Source organism: Beta vulgaris, chromosome 8 (assembly GCF_026745355.1).
Source record: "Beta vulgaris subsp. vulgaris cultivar EL10 chromosome 8, EL10.2, whole genome shotgun sequence".
In the NCBI taxonomy this organism is placed as follows: domain Eukaryota; kingdom Viridiplantae; phylum Streptophyta; class Magnoliopsida; order Caryophyllales; family Amaranthaceae; genus Beta; species Beta vulgaris.
Window position 1 is genome coordinate 27,467,844 of NC_079209.1, and position 21,655 is coordinate 27,489,498.

General features: G+C 34.3%; 2 protein-coding genes across 2 annotated transcripts; both read left to right on the forward strand.

The window, feature by feature from the left end:
- Positions 1-1,163: 1,163 nt before the first annotated feature.
- LOC104901265 (ornithine aminotransferase, mitochondrial) lies at positions 1,164-12,578 on the forward strand. The gene is made up of 10 exons (XM_010688818.4): positions 1,164-1,507; positions 4,624-4,732; positions 5,057-5,287; positions 5,609-5,768; positions 6,391-6,446; positions 6,995-7,147; positions 8,020-8,117; positions 8,530-8,610; positions 10,223-10,456; positions 12,072-12,578. Exons 1-10 carry the CDS (start codon positions 1,362-1,364, stop codon positions 12,220-12,222), a joined length of 1,419 nt encoding a protein of 472 aa, XP_010687120.1. The 5' UTR covers positions 1,164-1,361; the 3' UTR covers positions 12,223-12,578.
- An 8,269-nt stretch (positions 12,579-20,847) lies between these two features.
- LOC104901281 (glutathione S-transferase T2-like) lies at positions 20,848-21,411 on the forward strand. Its single transcript, XM_010688833.1, has one exon. It carries the CDS (start codon positions 20,848-20,850, stop codon positions 21,409-21,411), a length of 564 nt encoding a protein of 187 aa, XP_010687135.1.
- The last annotated feature ends 244 nt before the right edge of the window (positions 21,412-21,655 follow it).

Consider the following 21,655-nt stretch of genomic DNA (forward strand, 5'->3'; position numbering starts at 1 on the left):
CAAGTCAATTTTTTTAGTTGTAGTTTGTAAGTGAATTTTTTAAGTTTTTTCTTCATTTTAGTGATTTGCATAACGTAAATTATGCAATTTTATGATTTTAGTTGACTTGTGAGTGATTATTATAATTATATTTTTGATATTTTTTTTGAAGCCCCTTTGATTTGTAAGTGAATTTGTAATTTAGAATGGGAAGGGGTAAGATAGTCTCTTCATTCGGGACACCATAGTCCCCCTTCCCTTATATAATAGAGATATGTTGTACTTTAATTCTTGAATGATATTTATATAAACCTTTTTACCTTGATAATTTATCGCTATTATATATAATAGAAAAAATACGTCCAAATATATGTAAAAGTTTCATTATATATAGGAAACACTATAAAAAAGTAAATAATTTTTTTCCTTGTCTAATTTCTAAATTCTGATTTCACTACAAATACACCTCTATTTTTTATCATGACCCACCATTAATTGTGAATGGTTCTTGAGAATAGTGATTTATAAGTAAATTTTTGTATGTATTGACGTTCTAGGTTATTAATTTTAGTTTGTATATTAATTTTAAGTTTTAATAAAGTTTCCTGATTATTTGAGTGATTTGCGTGATTTTTATAAGTGATTTTCTCAATTGTATGGGTGATTTATAAAGTTTCTTCTTTTAAGTGATTTGTGAGTGAGTGTTGTAAATTTATTTTCGATATTTTGATTTTGACATTCCTTTTGTAATTTAGAAAGAGAAGGGGGGCAAAATAGGCGTTTCAAAAAAGGACACCGTTGCTCCCCCCTTCCCTTATATAATAGAGATTAGATAGAATCTTTTAGATTTTTCTCAATATATAAGAAAAAATATAGTCATGTGGGGTCTTGTTTGATTCGTCTCAATGAGTACTTTATTAATATTCAATTATTATAATTTTTACAAATATGTAATGAAAGATATTTAATAATAATAATGAGTTTTTAAATATAAGCATGGTCTAGTCTGATCTGATCTGAACTTATTTTTTCTGATCTGATCTGATTAAATCTGAAATAAGCAAAAATAAGGTGAATTGAACATAGCCTCACTTTTGTTGCGTAGTACCGTTGAGCTATGCTTTGGAAAGCGCACAAGTATGGTCATCCCGGTCCCCGGATCACCACAGTTTGTAACGAATAAGAAATCGCGGCATATATGACAAATAAAACAAAAAACCGATGTTTCGTGTACAAAACATACTCCCAAAGTCCCAGAAGAGAACTAAGCCAATCTTAATAAAAAAGGTAAGAAATCTCAAATGATCTGCTACCAAATTCAATCATATCCCATATAGTGAACAAATATTCAACTACTTTTGAATCAATCATCAAATAATTCAATGGCGAGCAGAAGATTATTGCAGTATGCAGCTCAAAGAATGAGATATGGTGTTGGAATCAGGAGTTTTGGTGCAGTTCCTGAGTCTCAAATTCCTTCATCTTCACAAAATCTCATTAACTTGGAGTATGAGTACAGCGCTCACAAGTTAGTTTATTCTTCCTCCTAATTTCTTTGTTTTTATAATTCCTTGCTAATTCCTTTTTCTGGGGTTGCATTGATTTTCTCCGTTTTTAATTTTTTTTTTTTTGTTTCCTGATTAAATGGTTCTGCTATTGAATTTTGGGTCCTTTTTTTGTGTGTTTTTCTTTGGTTGTTGATATAAACGTTCTAATTGAGTTAATTGATATAGATAAACCCATGTCCTATTTGTGTAGTTTTGGCCTAATTTACGGGTATATAGTCTAGCTTTTAGTGATGTTTATTGCGTGCTGTTGATTCCGAGGAGTACTATGTGTGCGTTGTAATGATTAGAAATGCTGAATTTTGAAGCTTCCTTTTCACAGCTCCATGATCAAGTTTACGTAGCGCTTTAGAGAAATTAACTTTGCCCCTCAATCAATCGTTTACGGTTTCTTTTGAACACTTATATAAGCAGCTATATGATCAAATTATATGTGGTGTACATTGAAATAAAATAGTTTTTTTTTTTTTTTTTTGTAGTCGAGATCGATCTAACCTCATGAGCTATGAAATCTGTGAAATGATTGTAGTTAGGCTAATTATTTGATTATTTCTTATAGTGAGCTTTCATGTCATGTTGCATATTTTATCGTCTGCTGTGAAATTTGTAGGACAGAAGTGCTTGTGTATGTCTTTGGAAATATCTGTCAAGTTGGTGAAGATTTGTAGGGATGTGTACAAGGATCACCCTGTAAGATATCCGAGAAAAAAAAGAGATAAAAGCAACTGTTAGATGGTTCTGAATTCTGGATCCGCTATTCACATATTATATTTGGCCTTTAGAAAAGTTTGTGGTTTGGCAGCATAAGAGAGGGTGGCTCCTGTTCTCTTTTTTCTTCCACAAAAGGTTACAGAAGTCATGGTTATATGAAAGAGGTGTAGCAAAAGGTCGAGTGTGCACACCAAAATATACATCTTTATTTAGATCTTCATTTTCAGGTATAAACCAGTCGGGCCAAACACAGTGTTTCATGGCCTCTCTGTAGTTCCCAATGCAAGGTGAGGCATGTGTCTAGAAGGAGAACAATGGTTCGTGTTGGAAGTGTAAGACTATGGAGGTGTTTGGTTCAGTCCATTATAATCCTCAGTCCTCCGACCCATAAACTTACCATCTCAATCCCAATACCCCATTACTACCAACCAAAACCCAATATCCTTCCCACTGAGGGCATACCAGCACTCTCCAAGGAGGAGCTGCAACTCAAATTGAAGCATGGCCTCTGTTTCATGAGTGACAAGAGATCAGACGCTTCTCATAGTTGTTGATGTTGGAAGGATGAAGTTGATTACAATCACACTTGAGGACAAGGTGGAAGTTTGGGTAGTTGGTAATTCAATGAATCATTCTAGGGGAAGGGTTACTATTGGTATTACATTGCTAGAAGTAGCTCAAGGAAGAAGGAAGAGAGTTAGTTAGAGGAGACACGGAGAAAAAAGAATCTATAATGCTGCTTCTATTGTAGGTAAAGAGAGAGCGAAAAAGGCATTTTTGATATTGGATTGTCATGTTTATGTTTGCAGTGAGTCAAGCCACTCAAAAGCTTGATGATTACTAGATTTTCCTTATTTTCTAGTTTCTCAATCAAAAACATCATCTTCAATTCAAAATAAATGTAACATTATGGCGAATTTATAGAGGAACACGAGAGAGATAGAAGGAGAAGGAAAACCCATTTACCAAAAAAATGGAATATTACATCTATTTTGAAACAGTCTAAATTTTAACTGCTACTCCTATTCTGAAAAACAGAGAGAGTACATGTCTGCTTTTATATGTTGTGGTGTTAAAACACTTTGGGAAATTGGCTTAAGTACCCCTAAGGTTTGACGTAATTCTCAAATAGCCCCACATTTGGAGAAATCCCCATATACCCCGTAACTTTGACTTTGTGCTCAAAATACCCTTACTATTGACATAACCCTAACGGCATTAGGGTTTTTTTTTTCTCTTTCTCCTCTCCACCTTCATCTTTTTCATCTCTTCTCGCACAATCCTCCATTAGTGATACCTTAAACCTTCAATATTCTCTCTCCTTCCACTTCCATGCCTTTATATCTCCTTCCCATCTTTATCTTGTGAATTTCCCCCTTTTGTTTATTATAATGGTGAAGTTAATATTCTCTCCTTATGAATTCCCCCCAAATTAATGATGGTTGTTGTTGTTCTTATTCTCGATGTTGGGGAGTTGGATTTTCTGGGTTTGTGCTTGAATTATGTTATGAGAACACTGAGGAATGAAGTTGAAGGGGTAGTGAAGTTTAGGGGAGAGAGAGGGGAATAAGCTATAGAAGAGGGGTTTTTAAGAGGGGTTGAAAAAGGATTGGTGAGAAACATGAGCATGAAGATGGGAGGAGAGATAAAGGCATATAGGTGGAAGGGGAGATAATAAATTGAAGGTGTAGGATGTTATTAATAGAGGATGGTGGGAGAAGAGATGAAGAAGATGAAGCTGGAGAGGAGAGAGAGAGAAACCTTACGACGTTCGGTTCCCGTCCTTAGTAAGGGTATTTTAAGCACAAAATCAAAGTTGAGGAGTATGTGATGAATTTCCCAAATGTGAGGGGCAATTTTAGAATTACGTCAAACCTCATGGGTAGTGAGGAAATTTCCCAAACAATTTTTGGTTAGTATCTCAAGGAATGTTAAATCACAGATCTTGGTTGACTTGGATGGGTCTAAACTTCTTCTAATTTTTTTTTTATTGGTCACTTCTGTTGGTCTAATGCTTTTTTAAATGTTACAACTTACTCCCTCTGTGTTTTTTTTTTTTTATCCTTCTCACTTTCTTGTGCACTTGTCCTTGTGCACTTCTGTAAACTTAAATATCTTTCATTATATATTTGTAAAAATTATAACAATTGAATATTAATAAAATGATAATTGAGAGGAATTAAATAAGACCCCATAAGACTATATTTTTTCTTATAAATTGAGAAAAATTAAGAAGATTCTGTATAAGTATGAATAGTGTCAAGATTCCAAGTGAGAAAAATAAAAAAATAGGAGTGCAGAGTAAGAAGTCTTTAGTACTGTTGTGGTAACTTTTGTAGTTGACTGAGTTTGATTGTTCAACTTACAGTTACCACCCAATTCCCATGGTGTTCTCTCAAGCAAGGGGTTCTTCGATATGGGATCCGGAGGGAAATAAATATGTTGACTTTCTTTCTGCATACTCTGCTGTTAATCAGGTTAGCTTTGAGTTGCTGTCCATTCGTGCTTTTTGTATTTGTCTGCATATTTATTAACAGAACAACCTATTCTTGATTTCCCATCCAATGTGACAGCCCCTTGGATTCAAGCTCGTCAAGACTTTGAATTCTAGGCTCCTTGTTTAGCCCTTCTTATCTTCGAGTTTTTTGGGAAAAAATGAAGGAAATGGTTTATGAAGTATAAAATCTTATCCAAACAACTTACTGGAGGCTCTACTTGTGATGATTGTCCTTTCATAATTTGACACACTGGAGAACTAATGTATTGCATGCAGTTGATTGACTTAATATTTCTCTATATAGGGACACTGCCACCCTAAGATCATGAAGGCAATGATTGAGCAGGCAGAAAAGCTCACCCTCAGCTCTAGAGCTTTCTATAATGATAGATTTCCCCTATTTGCAGAGAGGATAACCAGTATGTTTGGATATGATATGGTGCTGCCAATGAATACTGGGGCAGAAGGGGTGGAAACTGCTCTAAAGCTTGCAAGAAAGTGGGGTTATGAAAAGAAAAAGATTCCTGACAATGAGGTGAGATTGATAGTATATCTGAAGAGTCCATGTTTCTGGAGTTCTATTTGTCCAGTAAGGACTTCAATTCTGGGTCTTGTACTGCGTCCTTTTTTTTTCACCTGCATGGTGAATAAGGTTTTCCATTCTCACTACTTGCTTCATTTGGAAGTCTCTTGCTCTCATTTATGTTTATTCAAGCATTTCACTGTCATGTAGTTGAGCGTGAAAATATTTAGCTTTCGTCTACCAGGTTATCTGACCCAATCTTGTCATGCTATTTTAAAATTATCAAATGATGATGAGGATTTGAAAAATCATTGTTATTATTACAAAATGCAGGCTATTATTGTTTCATGTTGCGGTTGCTTTCATGGTCGTACTCTAGCTGTCATCTCCATGAGCTGTGACAATGAAGCTACACGAGGTTTTGGTCCTCTGTTGCCAGGTCATCTTAAAGTTGATTTTGGAGATGAAGTTGCCCTTGAGAAGATATTCAAAGGTCTGAAGTACGAAATATTTTAACATATGCGTACATAATTTTTGAGGCATGTCAAGGTTGAACGAATCGGTTTAGTGCAGTTCAATTCTGGTGTAGTCAGGATAGTTTCGTTTTTAGCTAGAACTTGTGAATACCTTATATAAACCCTACTTGACTGGTTCAAAACCCTATCCCTTTTTGTTAGGACAGTGGTTTGGCTAAAATCGAATTTGCTGAGCACACAAGTGGAGTTAGCTCATGTTCTTACAACATTAGCCTGATATGCACGCTATGCGTGCAAACTGTCTTTGCATATTGTATCTTCAATAAATTGTTGTCAATTTAAATGTCGTACTTATTATCTTTTTTCCCCTTTTAATGTTTAATTGAAGCTTTAGTTATCCATTTATTTATTTTCTTCCTTTTTCTGTTTTTTGGTGCCCCCCCATGTGTTGCCATATATAGTAGAGATTGTCTCATTTTTAGATCGTTAAGGCTTATTGTTATGTGAGCATGTCAAGCCTTGCCTTGTAAGACTGTTAAATACTAAATTGTAATGTTATTATGCTAGTTTATTGATTCCTGGCTTAGATGGTCTTTTGGATTTGTTTTATCTGAAACTATTCCGTTATGTGTACCACAGAGCATGGAGATCGTATAGCTGGATTCTTATTCGAACCCATTCAAGGCGAGGCAGGGGTATGTATGCCATGTCAATTGCTAAGTTTGATTTATTAGATTGCTGTATGCTAATTTCAATGCTTATGTATCATAAACTGGTTTCCACCCACAGGTTCTTGAGCATACTTTAATAACTTCTTTTCTGCTATTATGGATGCCCAATTTCTGCATTTTGTCCATTCCTTTTGTGTTATGCGGTTTTATCATGAACTTTCACTTTTTGGACTGAAAGTCCATGATGTTTTTGTATGGAGTAAATCAAAACAAAAAGACAGATTTTCGTTTTAGTAAGAAGTGGAAGGGCAAGCAAAGACAAGGGATTCCAATGCAAATACAATAAACTAGAAAAGAAGTTCAGTAATCAATCCCTGCTGTTTCTTAGATTTTTCGCATCTTCACCTTATATAGGGAAAGCTAGCATGAAATTAATTATTTGTATTTTTTTTTTTATCTCTTGTTCTCCTTCCTCTCAAGGCTTATATGGTATTCCTTTTCCTAGTTGATTGTCTGTTGAATTTCTTTGATCCACATGTTTCTTATGAATGTTTTTTTTTTTCTTTTTGCAGGTCATAGTTCCTAAAGAAGGTTACTTGAAAGCTGTCAGGGATCTCTGCAATAAATATGGAGTATTGATGATTGCTGATGAAATACAATGTGGCTTGGGTAGATCTGGAAGAATGCTGGCTTGTGATTGGGAGGGTGTTCGCCCAGATGTTGTTGTAAGACACTATTATTTGCAGCTGTATTTTTTTTGGTAACATCTTGGTGGATAAGTTAGGAGTGGAGTTCCATTTATTGCTTCCTTTTCGGCTTGTGAAGCATGGCATACTTTTCAATATAGAGCGGCTATGCAGCAATAATGACTCAGCGAAGATATTTATGTGTATAAATTGAGATGAATCTAAAACGTGCAGATTTATCATTTTATTTTAAACTATGTCTTATCATCTACTTTAATTGGGAATATGTTACTGAACTTCTATTTTTCCCCCTCTGTGCCTCGATAATTGTGTAAGTGTGAAGATTGTTTTTTCTGGGCATATATATCAAATTATGACTTTGTATTTTCTTAGTTGGGGGGGGGGGGTATTGTTTCTTCACAAATTGCAGTAGATGCCCAATCAAAGATGTTGTAATCTGAAGTTATTTTATTGTAGTCTATGTTAAAAAAAATTATGTACGTATCTAATAAGAAATTAATGTAGTACTATTTATAAGACAATGGGGCAGAACAGGAAGACAAAAATGGAAAACTGAAATAATCAATCCAAACTGTATTGATACATATGGTCCTTTCTTATGTTTCCTCTTATTTTATATAAAGGGACAAGGGGAAAATATCTTATTGTGTTTCCCCTTCCTGTAATTTTATTTTCATTTTCATATCTTTTTGGTTAGCCAAACAGAAGTGACTGTTAAGATTCTACTTTACAGAAAAAAGGTCAAACTAAAGATTCTGGTTTCTTTTTATTTACTTTCCTTCCTCCAGGACTCCAATATTTTTGTACTTACTAGATATTAGCATATTGAGACCCAGCTAAAAGATGCATCTGAGATCTTTTTTAAAATTCTTCTTAATGTATCTCTGTAGATTCTTGGAAAAGCTTTGGGAGGTGGTGTAATGCCTGTCAGTGCTGTTCTTGCTGACAAAGATGTGATGCTGTGTATTCGACCAGGAGAACATGGAAGGTTTGGACTTATGTGATGCACAGAAAGAATATGTTTTCAGTGTATATTTCTCTCATGGCATAAGTTACCCACGATTGCTGCATGAAAATTTTCAAGACAATTATCTGAAATATTGAACCATACTGGAATATATTTGCATGGCAAACATGTTTAAGTTTATCTAACAAGAGGGTGATCCTGAACTTGCTGATATGTAATTATATGACTAGCAAGGGTTTAATTCTGTTTTCATGTAGATATCAGTTCATTAATTACTTCGTGGGGGTGTATGCAATATCCGCCTATCAATATTTGGCTTAAAAGCCAAAAGGATTTTTTTTTTTCATGAATTTCAAATGTTCTTTTTCTTTATGTTTTTGGCTGTTGTCAATGTTTGTTTTGTTCTAATGCTTCGTGTATTATTTATTATCAGTACATTTGGTGGAAATCCATTGGCAAGTGCAATTGCTGTTGCTTCACTTGATGTTCTCAGAGAGGAAGGGCTTGCTGAGAGGTACTTATTCTGTTGCTTGCATTGGTTGGTCAGTGCAATGAGAAAAGTAGATTGTTAACACCCATGAATTTTCCCCTAACTTCACCTGACAATACATTAATAAATTAAGGGCTGTAACTTAACTCCTTGAATCATATGATGCTTGGACTTGGATCAAATACTGCACTTAGGTACAGTTCAATTGATCTCACATGGGAATTTATGAGTTTAAAGATGCGAGGACATGGCTATGAGTGTCCAAGGTTGTGATCAGGAGTTGTGACAAGTGGATTACAATACCTTCCAGAGTTATAAATGCTTATAATATTAGTAAGAAAGTGTTATATTCCACCTTTTTGGCCATAATTTTTACTCTTCCGGTGATCATAGTGTCTAGTACCGACATGGATATTTTAGCTGAAATCAAAGTTCTGACATCGTAGTCGTGATTTATGTGTCATTGCTGAGCTACAATTATGGTCTGCTCATTCATAGAGGGGATTGTAAATTAGTTCTTTCGTTGTATCGTCTTCTCTACATGGTCTATTTAATGAAATTCTTTTCTACTCTCTCTTTCCCGTATTTGTTTTCCCAATTTTCAGTGACTTGGACAATGAGAAAAGTTGTTAAGTGAACAACGAAAGTTGAAAGTGGATAGAGAAATAAGAAGTAATTAAAGAAAGAAGAGAGAAAAAGAGAATGTGATGAAAGTAAATTTTATTTAAATAGGATATGGGAAGATTTTGAATTGTGACACTCGAAAGTGGAAACTAAAAGATACATGTGGGACGGAGAAGATGTTTGTTTTTTCCGTTTGCCTTTAGGAGTGAGTGAGTATTTGATGATCCACATGACCACATAGTTGTGAGTGAGTGTTTATTCATAAGCTCAAAATTTCACTGTAGATTTAGGTGCTTGATCAAGAATCAGTTTTAGAAGTTGGCTTATAGGAAACCATCTTCAGTGTTCACTTCTTAAGGAGCTACCTTGTGTAGCACTATTATCAGTAAACAGTCGCTCAATTTATGTATAAATTTGGCCATACAATGGAGAATAATGGTATAAAGAGGATTTGTGGTCCTAAGGAAGATAATTTGTTAAGTAGATAGCTAGATTAGGCTTATTGGATTTTTTTCTCTAATATTTATGTTAGTTGTAAATTTATTAAAAAGTGCAATGATAATTCATTTTCACAAAGGTGCTTTGCAGAAAATTTGCTACTTGTAAAGGCTGTATCACATTATTGAACTTCAAAGTTATTTGCATTAACAAGCTGCATTTTTGAACTCTATTACTCTAAGCCACTTGGCAGTCACAGACAGCCTACATCGAATTAACTCTTATATCTAGGAGGATGTGAAATTTGAGCTTAGCAAAATATCTGGGGGTAGTGTTTCAGAATGGCAAGTTGAACAAAATTTATGTAACACCGCGAAAGTCCTTAATTCCTTGGTGGTTCTGAAATTGTGTGGAAATTGAAAGTTGACTGAAAACAGTCATCCAGATGATGCATGATCATGATCATGATCATTGTCATTGTCATTGTCATTGTCATTGTCATTGTGCGTGTATTTCATCTGTGATATCATGTAGTTAACAATAGATTGTTTCACGACGCTTTTGCTTTGTGCAGGTCTGCCCAGTTGGGAGATGAGCTTAGACAATTGCTGACTGAGGTTCAGCAGCAGTTCCCTAGTTTCATAAAAGAAGTGCGTGGAAAGGGTCTGTTTTATGCAGTTGAGCTCAATAGCAAGACTCTGAACCCTGTGTCAGCTTATGATATTTGCCTCAAGTTAAAGGAGCGAGGCATTCTTGCTAAGCCCACCCACAACACAATAATAAGATTAACTCCTCCACTTTCAATAAGGTAATTTTATCTTTAGATATCGTAGATGTTGATTTTACGCAGAAAAATTTGGGCTTCTTTATCTTGTATGGAGTTTGCATTAGAAATCCAATTTTCTCCGAAGTTTTTTTTTATATCTAAAGTCGCAGTAAAAGATTAAATGGGTGGGTGTTGCAGGCCAAATGTCATATTGCAGTTGAGAATTTTCATCGTTGACATGATAGAATAATGTCTTGGTGGAGCTTAAAGTCTCTCAGCATCAATAACCGACTCTTGATATTATGCTTAGGAAGGTTGACCCTATTCTAAACCCGTATGTGTTGTGGAACCTAAAGACTGGGGAATCCGCTCCCGGGTCGTCGCTCTGCTGCGTCTGGCCCATCCTCTAGGCACCTTAGGAAGGCAGGGTTTTTATCGCTTCCATTTAGACAGCTTAAACTCACGGGCTAACGCCCCAGGATCGGCTTTCATTAAGGGAGTACGTTGAAGCATTCACTAGTGAAGTGAATTTCATATATAAATTCTATTTATATATATATACCTAAAAGGTTGGAGATCAGTCAACCATTCATATGCAATTGATGTGGTATAAAATTTTGATTTCCTAAGCAACTGATTTGCTTCCTCGTGTAGGTGGCAGTGGTGTCGGTAAAAAATTTCTTGTAACAGATTTGAATAGAAAATAGGAATTTTTATAAAAAAACTACCTTTTATAACAAACATTCTTCAAAAAACTACCTTTTTGAAATAGAGAAATGTTTTTTTCTTCCCCAGGATAATGAATGATTAAGACATCCTCTGAAATCAACAGTGATTGATGCCAGCCACACTAACTCGTGTGAAGGTCACGTTCTATGCACTCAAGCTATAATTGGTGTTACTACAACCAATCATTCCATAAAGTTTATCATATAGTATAAAATAGAGTGCTATTTGTTTGCTCATTTGCTTATTTGGGGCTCTCTATTGTGCGAATTTTTGCATATTTGGAGGTTTCAAATGAGTAATGAGCAAACAAATAATAGCCTTAGATGTACCATGCTTATAGTACACCTAAGTGTATGATGAAAAGTGAGTATAAATTATGGAATGACCACTTTGAACTCCAATATTCTGCTTTTCTATTCCATCATAATTCCATATTTATATCTATACCTAATCAATATTGGAATTGAGAGAAGTCTCTCGTCTTTTGCTGTGTCATTTTGTCTTTTAATGATCAAAAGAGCATTCCCCAGAAGTTGGAAAAGCTTCCTGATAGCATCAGCATTATACAATTCCCTTTGTTTCCTAGATTTCTCTTTTGTATTCGTCTTTCCTCTGATATATGATGTTGAATGTCAAATAAGATGTGTTTGTTTTGCATCATGATTCAAAAACCTCATTTTTGTTCCAGAGTATAATCAATTTTTAGCTGTTGTCGATGCATTATAACTGCCACTTGCTAATGTTTGTTACTATATTGCTGATATCTTTAGGTAGAGCATATCTATCTCAACTCTTTCCATTCTACTGTATAAGCTATGTTCATCGAGGGTTTCCATGTTTTGTTTGGTATAACAAGTGTAGCTTCATGTTATTTTAATTATATTGATTACGGTAGGGTGTTTTATAATACTCAAATTTACATATGCAGTATGGATGAGCTTAAACTTGGAAGCAAGGCACTTTCTGAAGTATTTGAGTTTGATCTTCCAAAGATGCAGACGAAGAAACCTGAACATGTCACTCCAGCAGATGCTGATGTCTGTGATCGTTGTGGTAGAAACTTGTATGCTTCAGAGTAAAATTCTACTCAGTTACCAGCACTTAGCTCATGAACTCCTACATAGCCAACCTCCATGTTGCTATTAGAAAAATCAGGCCCTTCTTTCATATTCTCTGAATTCATGTGATTTTAGTTACTACTATATAGGTGTTTTAGGTACTAGATTAAACTTTCATCTATCCAATTAAAACAGTATATTATTCAGGACAACTTTCTCCTATTAGATCACAATCATTGATAGTGTGAAGGATCACAACATACATCGTGATGTGTGGTTGTGAATCATATGTATTGTATAACTGTAGATTGTCTATAATAAAGAAAGCAATCAGAGAGAATGAAGAATGATTCTCGTCTGCAAGCCAATTATTATAAGCTTGCTGTAGTCATTTGTGGAAGTAAATTCCGGCAAAATACCTGTTAACATGAGGAATAAAGGTGATCAATCCATCTCTCCACAAAACATCATTCTTTCCTTTTTGTTAGCAATACTATGATCATTATCATCAGTCATTGGTGTTGTGGAGCCTGCTCTCAATAATTACTACTTAATGCAGAGAGCTATTTTTAGCCATCATGTCAGAGGAATTAGAAATTTCTGATTTCAGTAGTTACACGTTTGTTCTAGTCATTGTAAAAAAAAGTGTGTTTTTGTTCCATTCTGGTTTTACAATCAACGTCAAGTATAGAGATTCTTTGTCCAAAGGTCGACTCTTTTGTCTTGAAACTAAAATTTTGAGCGCACAAGTTTATTTTGGAGTTCTAAGAATTGGGATGATATGTCCGTTAATTGCGCTAAGTAAAAAGCTGTAGTAAATTTTTTGGGTTATGTCTTAGATTTGAGTGTTACTTCTTTCCTTTGTTTTTGTTTTTTTATTGTATTTTTTTTTATTTGAAAATTTCACATTTATTGCTATATTTCTATATCACAAACTTTTATATGAGGTGGGCTACACCTTCAACTAATGGTGTGGCCACCTCCCTTCCTCTCACTACCCCTCCCCTTCTCTCACGCATGCCCCCTCCCCTTCTCTCACGCACGCCCCCTCCCCTTCTCTCATTTTTTTAACTCTTTTTTTTTTCTTTTTTCTTTTTTTTTTCTCTTTGATGTCTCTCATTTTTCCTATTTTTTTGTCTCATTTTCTCTCTCCTCTTATTTCTCTTATTTTTTCTCGTATTTTCTCTCTCCTCTTATTTCCTCTATAATTTTACCATTAACACATTGATAAATAAGGATGTGGCCAACTAATGATAAGTCCAAGCTAGGCCTTATAATGATGCTCGTGTCCCCTTTAAAAAAAGCTCAAGCTTGAATCTGTTTTCGGATAATCCTACCTAAATGTACGTGTAACCCTTATTATTTGTAACCTTATTCTATGATACGAGGAACCCATTACTTCATAATAAGTAACTATTATTTTTTGTACCCTTATTTTATCATACGAGTAACCCATTTATCCTACAAGTAACCCTTATATATTTTCAAATGACCCACTATATTATAGAAGTAACCTCATTGGTTAACAAAAGTAACCCTAATTACATGTTTGAGTAACCTTATTTATTTGTTCGAGTAACCTCATATGTTCGCAATAGTAACTCTAATTATTATACAATAGCTTGAAATGTTTATAGAAAGTAATCATAAGAAAGGTACAAGTCACCCATTAATTAGTTCATAAAAAGTATCCCCATTATATATTTAAATTAATCTCATTTATTCATAAAAAGTAAAACACGTTGCTTTTCAATGCTAAAGTGTTACTTTTAGTGAATTAGAGATTACTTTATCGAATGCTAAGGGGTTATTTTACTGACACTAGGGATTACTTTTTATAATGCTAAGGGTTTACTTTTACTGAAAGTATAGGTTATTTTTTGTACCTATAAGAGGGTTATTTTTTTATAAATAGGGGTTATTTTTATTATAAATAGGGTTTACTTTTACTGAAAGTATAAATTACTTTTTGTAACTGTAAGGGGATTACTTTTACTATAAATAGGGGTTACTTTTACTATAACTAGGGGTTACTTTATGTAATGTTAAGGAGTTACTTTTACTAAAAGTAGGTGTTACTTTTGTAATTATAAGCGGTTACTTTTTAATTATAAGGGGTTACTTCTACAGTAAATAGAGGTTACTTTTTGTAATTATAAGGGGTTACTTTTGTAATTATAAAGGATTACTTCTATAGTGAATAAGAGTTACTTTTTATAATTATAAAACGTTACTTTTACTTGTGAGTGTCATTATAAGAGGTTACTTTTACTGAATTAGAGGTTACTTTTTCCCCCCTCTCTCCTCTTCCCCCCACCCCCTCTCTATCTCCTTCTTTCTTCTCTGTAATTTTTGAAGTCGAAGAGAGAGAAACTAACAAACCAACAAACCAACATATCTCTCTTGCTTTTGTTGTTACTAGTTACTACGAGAACTAAGCTGGTATTTCAAAGTGCATAATAGCATGATCATTCATTCATTCCCGATCAAATCAACTTTGTTAATACTTTTTGTTACAAATATATCTACTCAGTCGTATTGTTGCAACGATAGTTATAGTATATAGTAAGAACACAAATATTTTAGTGAATAATGTATCTCATAATAGTTAAATTTTAGTAAATTACAAATATTAATTTAATTTGAGTTACAATTGTGTTTAATAGTGAATAATTACAAATAATATTAACATCTTAATAGTTGTAAATTACTTTAAATATAGTGAATAAATTATGACAAAATATTAGTATGTTAATAATGATAATTTTTTTTAATTTATTTTAAGTTTATTGATAAAGTTGGATAATTTTCAATGAATATTAGTATGTCAATAGTTTTACGTTATTTATGTTTATTTTATCATGTTATTAGCATATTAGTGATACAAGGATGTTATGTTATATTATTAAATAATTTATTTTTAATTCGTAATTACTTAGTATTGCATGTTAATGGTGATAAATTATTTTATAATAAACAATTAATTAATATGCAACAACTTAATTATTAGTGTTGACTATTAGTAATTAATGAGTAGTGATTCTTAATAGTTAATAATTTAATTTAATGATTAGTGATAATTACTAGTTGTTACTAAATAATAACGATGAACATGCGTAGATATTGAATTGAATACTTTAGATTGAGTTCTAATAAAAATTCACTAATTAACATAATCGATGATTAGCTTTAATCCAGGGCTTTAGTTGGTGTGAGTGTTGGTTTTGAGGGATCTAGGCCACGACACGCTTAATTTCGTGTGTCGATGCATCAAGAACACTGGGCTACACCAACTCCTATTTGTGAGGATGAGCCTCACAATCCGTGTTGGGATTCTAATGGCGAGGAGGAGTTAGATAATGTGATGGATGCTTGAGGTTCGGGAGACCAGGCTGAGGATGAGGTTGTGGGTGAGACCACCTCTCGTGTTACTATGAGGAAGGGTAAAGGAGGGATGTTTGTTGGGGAATCGTCGAGTACCCTGACTAGTTGGGGTACGAGCAAATATGCTCGTTTTACTACATGGTTAGTCGGGAGCCCTATGTCGTGGGGCCTGAGGATGCTAGCGTTATATCTATAGTTACCGTAACCACATTTCCTTCTATCTTTGGAAAATGTGTATTCCATTGAAACTATTACACACTTTAGCTCGAATATGCCAAAACCATGAAAATAAGAAAAAAAAGAAGTCGAACACCAAGATTTTATCTTGCACATCTAAAGTCTTCAAAATTTTCGTTCATTTGCACTTAGTTCAATTATCGCATAATTTGCCGACAACGACGTTGGGATTGCTCACTTTGCAAAGTCGCAATTCAATCACTCAACATGACAACCTAAAAACAAGAAAAAAAAATAGAGTCAGAATTATAATCAGAAATTTCAAATCAGACGAGATTAGATGGAAAGCTCAAACTTTATTCATTTAGTTTTATAAGTTGCTTTAATGTAACAAGCAACCAAATTGAGAATAAAGTCATGTAAATTAATCATGAATTCGAGTTCACATCAAATGTAAAAATAATCAAGCAAGTGAGCATGAACCTAAAGCTTAACAAATTTACATGAACCTAAAGCTTGACAAAATTATATTATTCATTCAAGATCATTGATTGACACATAAAATCAAAAATTAAATTCCGCTAAAAATAATTATACATACCTAGTCAACTCATGCTCAAAATCAGTCAACAAATATAAGAAACTCTAGCTTTTCAAGATGAGATAATTCTAAAGCTAATTAGGTTTTCTTGGTGAAGTGCCACAATGTTGTGGGGTACTGGGGTGGATGTAGTCTAATGGGTTGCGTCAGGGATCGAGAATGGTAATGTGGTGGAGGTTTCGACATCGATGAGTGAGGTGCACGAGGAAATGGAGGAATGTTTTTGAGGTTGAAGAAGATGTGTGTGAGAGAGAGGACAAAGAAAAGGAGATGTTAGTGGCGTGTAAGAAGGAGCAGGTGAGATTGATGGTTAGGGTATATAAGTTTTTTAAAAAAAGAATAGTAAAGTTTAGCGGGATTTTCAAAATTTTTGTTAAAGAGTACTTATAGAGAACAATTGGTTGATAACAAAAAAATTGTATTATATTCTTAATTTCTTATTTAATTTATTAAATTTTTTTTGTGGTAAAAACCAACAAAATAGCTATGTAATATGTATTTTATATATTGTCTCACTTACACTACGTTTGTGAAAGAAAACTGTTCTATATTATCCTAGAGAACACTCAACATACTTAACTGTTTCTATCTAGCGTTTGTATTTTCGCTTTTGTAGTAGTGAAATATCTTTTATTTTCTCAATGACAGCTTCATATTCCTTCTCGAAGGTCGAGTCGATGATAGGATACCAACTTTGGCTAAACCTCGGACCCGCTGACTTGTTTCCTCCCATGAGAGAACTCCACATCCGTGTTGATATGCCATCTACATAGCAAATGTGCGAAGTCAGGGAATACTTTCCGAATGCTTTTATAAGACCCAAGTCACAATCAGTTGCGAGTGTAATAGGGAGAATATGACGCCGATCAACAATCTAAACTTGTCCAACACCTACTTATAACTATCAATTGTTACTTTTACCATCAGAGCATATCCAAACATAAAGTTTTTGTTACATGGTGTCATTCCAATGAGCTCAAAAAACAACATCTTATGTTTGCTCGTTTTATAAGTTGCATCCATACCAACAACATGTGAATGCTTGTCTCATGACATTCGTATAATCGTTTTGTCTTACCTAATGTTTTCTCGAGCAAGGTGAAGGAAACGTTGCATCACATCTCTGCCATCCATTGTTATACTTCTATCTTTTTGTTTCAAGTTGTATAGGTTTCTTATATTTGGATGGTCATCTGGAAATTTTCTTGAACAACTTTCATGATGCTGGCGGGCATAACGTGCGATTTGGTCATATCACAAACGAAAGCCTTTGTCACAGGACTTAGGTCGCCATTGATGCGTAGGTGACCCTCGGGGTAATGAATGAATTGATGGTTCGGGGTAATGAATGAATTGATGGTTCGGGGTAATGAATGAATTGGTGGTTGTGCATGCCGGTTATCCCTGGTTTACTACTAATCAACTATCGTGATTGATTAGGGTAATCAATATATTCTATCTTAACGTAGATCTGCACCCATATGTTTTTGTTTTTGTGTTTGTATATTGGGTTATGCTAAGATCCCTACCTTCAGCCTGATATCTTCCACCTCGGTTACATATCATATAACCATATGGTCGACTGTTGTGTTTTTCCTAACGAAATAACCATCAAAAACCCAATTTGACGTGCCTCTTCACTACACCAATTATGGGCATCATCTTCTATCCCAAAGGATATCATTATAAAACAGGTGATTGTAATCTATATAATAATCACTTGCAAAATCCGACTCATAAACGTAAAGCATTTAACAGTTAATATTTGGTGAAGTTATATCACTATTAGCACGCAATACTCACTAAAAGTTGCTTATCATCAAATTATTCACTTACTAATTGTAATTACTAATTGATTGCAATATTTGCTATTGTTTACTAAACACAGCTTTTAAAATTAATAACTAATCATCAATTTAGCAACAAATTAACAAATATTCATTAATAAAATGAACAATGGTCGCAAACTACTTAACATGCATTAAATAACCAATCACTATTAACATACAATAATCACTAATACTCAATGATCATCGAAGATTTAACCAATTTTCACAACTAATCACTATAATTTCTAATTGTATTACTAATTAGTAGCTATTATTTACTAATCACAACTACTAATATGTTTTAATCTTTGATAATATGAGCACGAATTACTAAAAAAATTAGAATGCATGGAAACAAACAAAATTATCATTTCTTCCATAGATGGGACAAACTAGATCTTCGTTACCTCTATGGAGGAAACAAAAATCTTGTTCGATTCCAGAAATTGAACTCTTTTTTCGCTTCCTCCACAGAAAAGGAACAATTTTTTTTTGTTCGTTTCTTCCAGGGAGGAAGCAAAAAAAAGGTTTGTTTCCTTCATAGAGGAAACAAATATTTCGTCCGTTTTCATGTCATGGTACTACAAAAAAAATTAAATATTTTTGAACTAAACATAATACGTTGTGGTATTCCTGGCGACACTGACGATTATTCTTCGCATTTTGGTGATGGTGGTGTTGTAGGTGTCACAAGCAAAGTAGTGGTGGTGGTCCGATCGTGACGCTTCACCGGTCCCTTGGTGGTGGTGCTCAAGTGGTAGAGGAGTGGGGTGAATGTGGATGAATGATGGTGTGAATGGTGAGAAGTGAGAGGTGAAGAGTGGGGTGAACATGGGTGAAAACTGAAAAGGAAAGGGATATGGGTAACATTTGAGGGGAGAAATAAGGATGATTTTGAGTAAATACATGTGGTAAATAGCATGGCATAATTAGAAGGCTATAACCACAAAATTAAAATCAAGTAAATATATTAAATGAAAAACCAATACACAAGTGTGTTATATCCTCACCCTAATATTTTCTAAGAGTTTTAATAATAGTAGGGGCGTAAGTTCGCTTTTCGGTTCAGTTTTGAGACAAACCTAGACCAAACCGAAACAAACTCGATTTTAACATTTCAAGTCTAAATCCAAACCAAAATTTATCCCAAACCAAACCAAATCGATCCGAAAGTTAAAAATCAAAATGAACTAATCCAAACCAAACCGGATTTCTTTTGTTCCAAAATCTAAATCAAACTAAAACTACATAGTAGAGATAAAAAAATCGTAAATTTATATATCATAATTGTAAATTCTTATAAAGAATAAAGATTTTGTAACTTTATCATAATTGTAATAATGTAAATACGAAAATAATTATACATAATAAGAAAAAATGACCTTGATAATTATTCGTAACATTTAAATAACAATATAATAAAATGGAGGAGAACTTCTTCAATCTTCAAAGAACGAAAATAATGCATGTGCATCGAGAAATATTCTTCAAGCATTAGTGAGAAATGGAGGAGACCACTAGTAAGAGGAAAGATGTTCTACAACCTCCGTTGAGAGATAGCTGGAGCTCCGCTTAGAGGAGAAAGAAACAGAAGAGAGCGAGAACTGGAGGAGAGAAGGAAACGGGGAATAGGAAGGAATGGAGTGACGAGGGAGAGAAATTGTTGAGGGAGAATGGAGAGGATAGATAAATGGTTGAGGAGGGTTAAGATTTTGTTAGGAGAGTTAGCGTCCTTAGAGCATGTATAATGGAATGGTCTTAGGTTAGTTTAGCAAATAGTAAAACTAGCTTTACCTAGTTTTGTTATTGGGGCACTTTACCCTTGGGGTTAGTTGGTCTAGAAATCCATACCATATGCACCTCGGATATGAGTGCACAAGACAAATGATAAACAGACACGTGGTGAAGAAACCAGCGAGATAATGGTGTTGGGCTTAGGTAAAACGTAGCGCACTGAGCCCAAATTGGGAGAAATAGAAATGTACGCTTGATGAAACACATTACTCCACAAAAGCACGCTAGCCCAGCTACTGCTTGCTGTTAGTGGCCCTGACGCGTGTCAGAGGCCCACTGACCAGCAAATGGTAGCGATCCACATTGCACTTTTTGGGGCTGATGTTTGCTGCCTCTTCCATTTGTTTTCTGTTTCAAAGGATTATATTTTCTAACGTTACAAAATTCGTAACGTTAAAAAAATAATTTTATAAATAAAAAAAATTACAATAACGGCTATAAAATATTTTTATCTATAAATTGAGCCAAATTTTCATATATTTTTACCACACTTCTTCCCGACGTATTTTTTAATTATTCTCTGCGACCTAATATTACTTATACTAAGCCAATACTATGGATTCAAATAATCCTAATTAGTCCCAAAATAATCCAAACCACCCACAAAATTCCCAACATAATTTCCAAATTGACCCAAGTGTGCTACAAAACCAGGAATTTCAAAGAATGTTTACGTTATCCCAAAGCCAATCAAATTACCAAAATTCTCAACAAACTACACAAAAATCTCCACAAAGTTCTAATCATCTAACTTATTTCACAACAACATGAACAACCTTATGAAAACGATGTAGTTGAAATCCAACCACAAGAAATTAAAAACACTCCTTCCTCAAAAAAAGCCACAAAACCAAAGTTTCAATGGAGTGTAGAGGAAAATCATGCACTCATTTAATTTCGACGTATCTAGAGTGTAGAGGAGATGTGTTGAAGGGAGCCGACCAAAATGGTGATGGTTTATGGGGTTCAGTATTTGAGAATGTGGAAGAGTCACGAAGACTCAATCCAACTTTACACCCAAGGACATTCAAAGCTCTTACTAGCCTTTGGAAAAAAATCAACGGAGATGTGAATTCATGGGTCGGGATATATACCGAGGCGAAAAGGAAGAAGTGGTCTGACTGCAATGAAAAAGACGTCCTGACTGAAACCCGTGAGATGTGGATAAAAGTCCATGGACCCCAATTTACATTGAAGCATGCATGGAATGTTATGAAACACGACGATAAATGGGCAGATGGCATCCAAATGAGCGGCGGAAGCTCAAAACGGTCTGGTCTAGACGAAGGTGCAAGCTCAAAACATCTTGACGGCAACAAGAAAGTTAAGAGTAGGAGAAAAGCCCCAACATCCAATTCTCCATTTCCATCCTCTTCAGAATTTACAAGGAGAATTAGTTTGGGAGAAGAATTGCTTGAGTATTAAAAGGAGCGTGATGCCTTGAGAGAATCAACGAAAGAGGAAGATAGAAAGTTCAAAATTTGGAATACATTAATGGCTAAGTCTTCCCTTGATCCGGATGAGAGAGAGATGTATGAAAAACTTAAGCTACAATTTAAGGATAAATATGTTTAATTAGTGTTGTAATTTTTTAAATTGGTTTTAGTTTGCAACTTAGTTGAAACGTACTTTACTTATGAATATGTATGTGTCTTAACTTTTGTTTATG

Coding starts and splice junctions, on each gene's coding strand:
- LOC104901281 (XM_010688833.1), top strand. CDS start 20,848: ATGGAGTGTAGAGGAAAATCATGCACTCATTTAATTTCGACGTATCTA.
- LOC104901265 (XM_010688818.4), top strand. CDS start 1,362: ATGGCGAGCAGAAGATTATTGCAGTATGCAGCTCAAAGAATGAGATAT. Junction 4,733..5,056: donor CATACTCTGCTGTTAATCAG/GTTAGCTTTGAG, acceptor TTCTCTATATAG/GGACACTGCCACCCTAAGAT. Junction 5,288..5,608: donor AAAAGATTCCTGACAATGAG/GTGAGATTGATA, acceptor TACAAAATGCAG/GCTATTATTGTTTCATGTTG.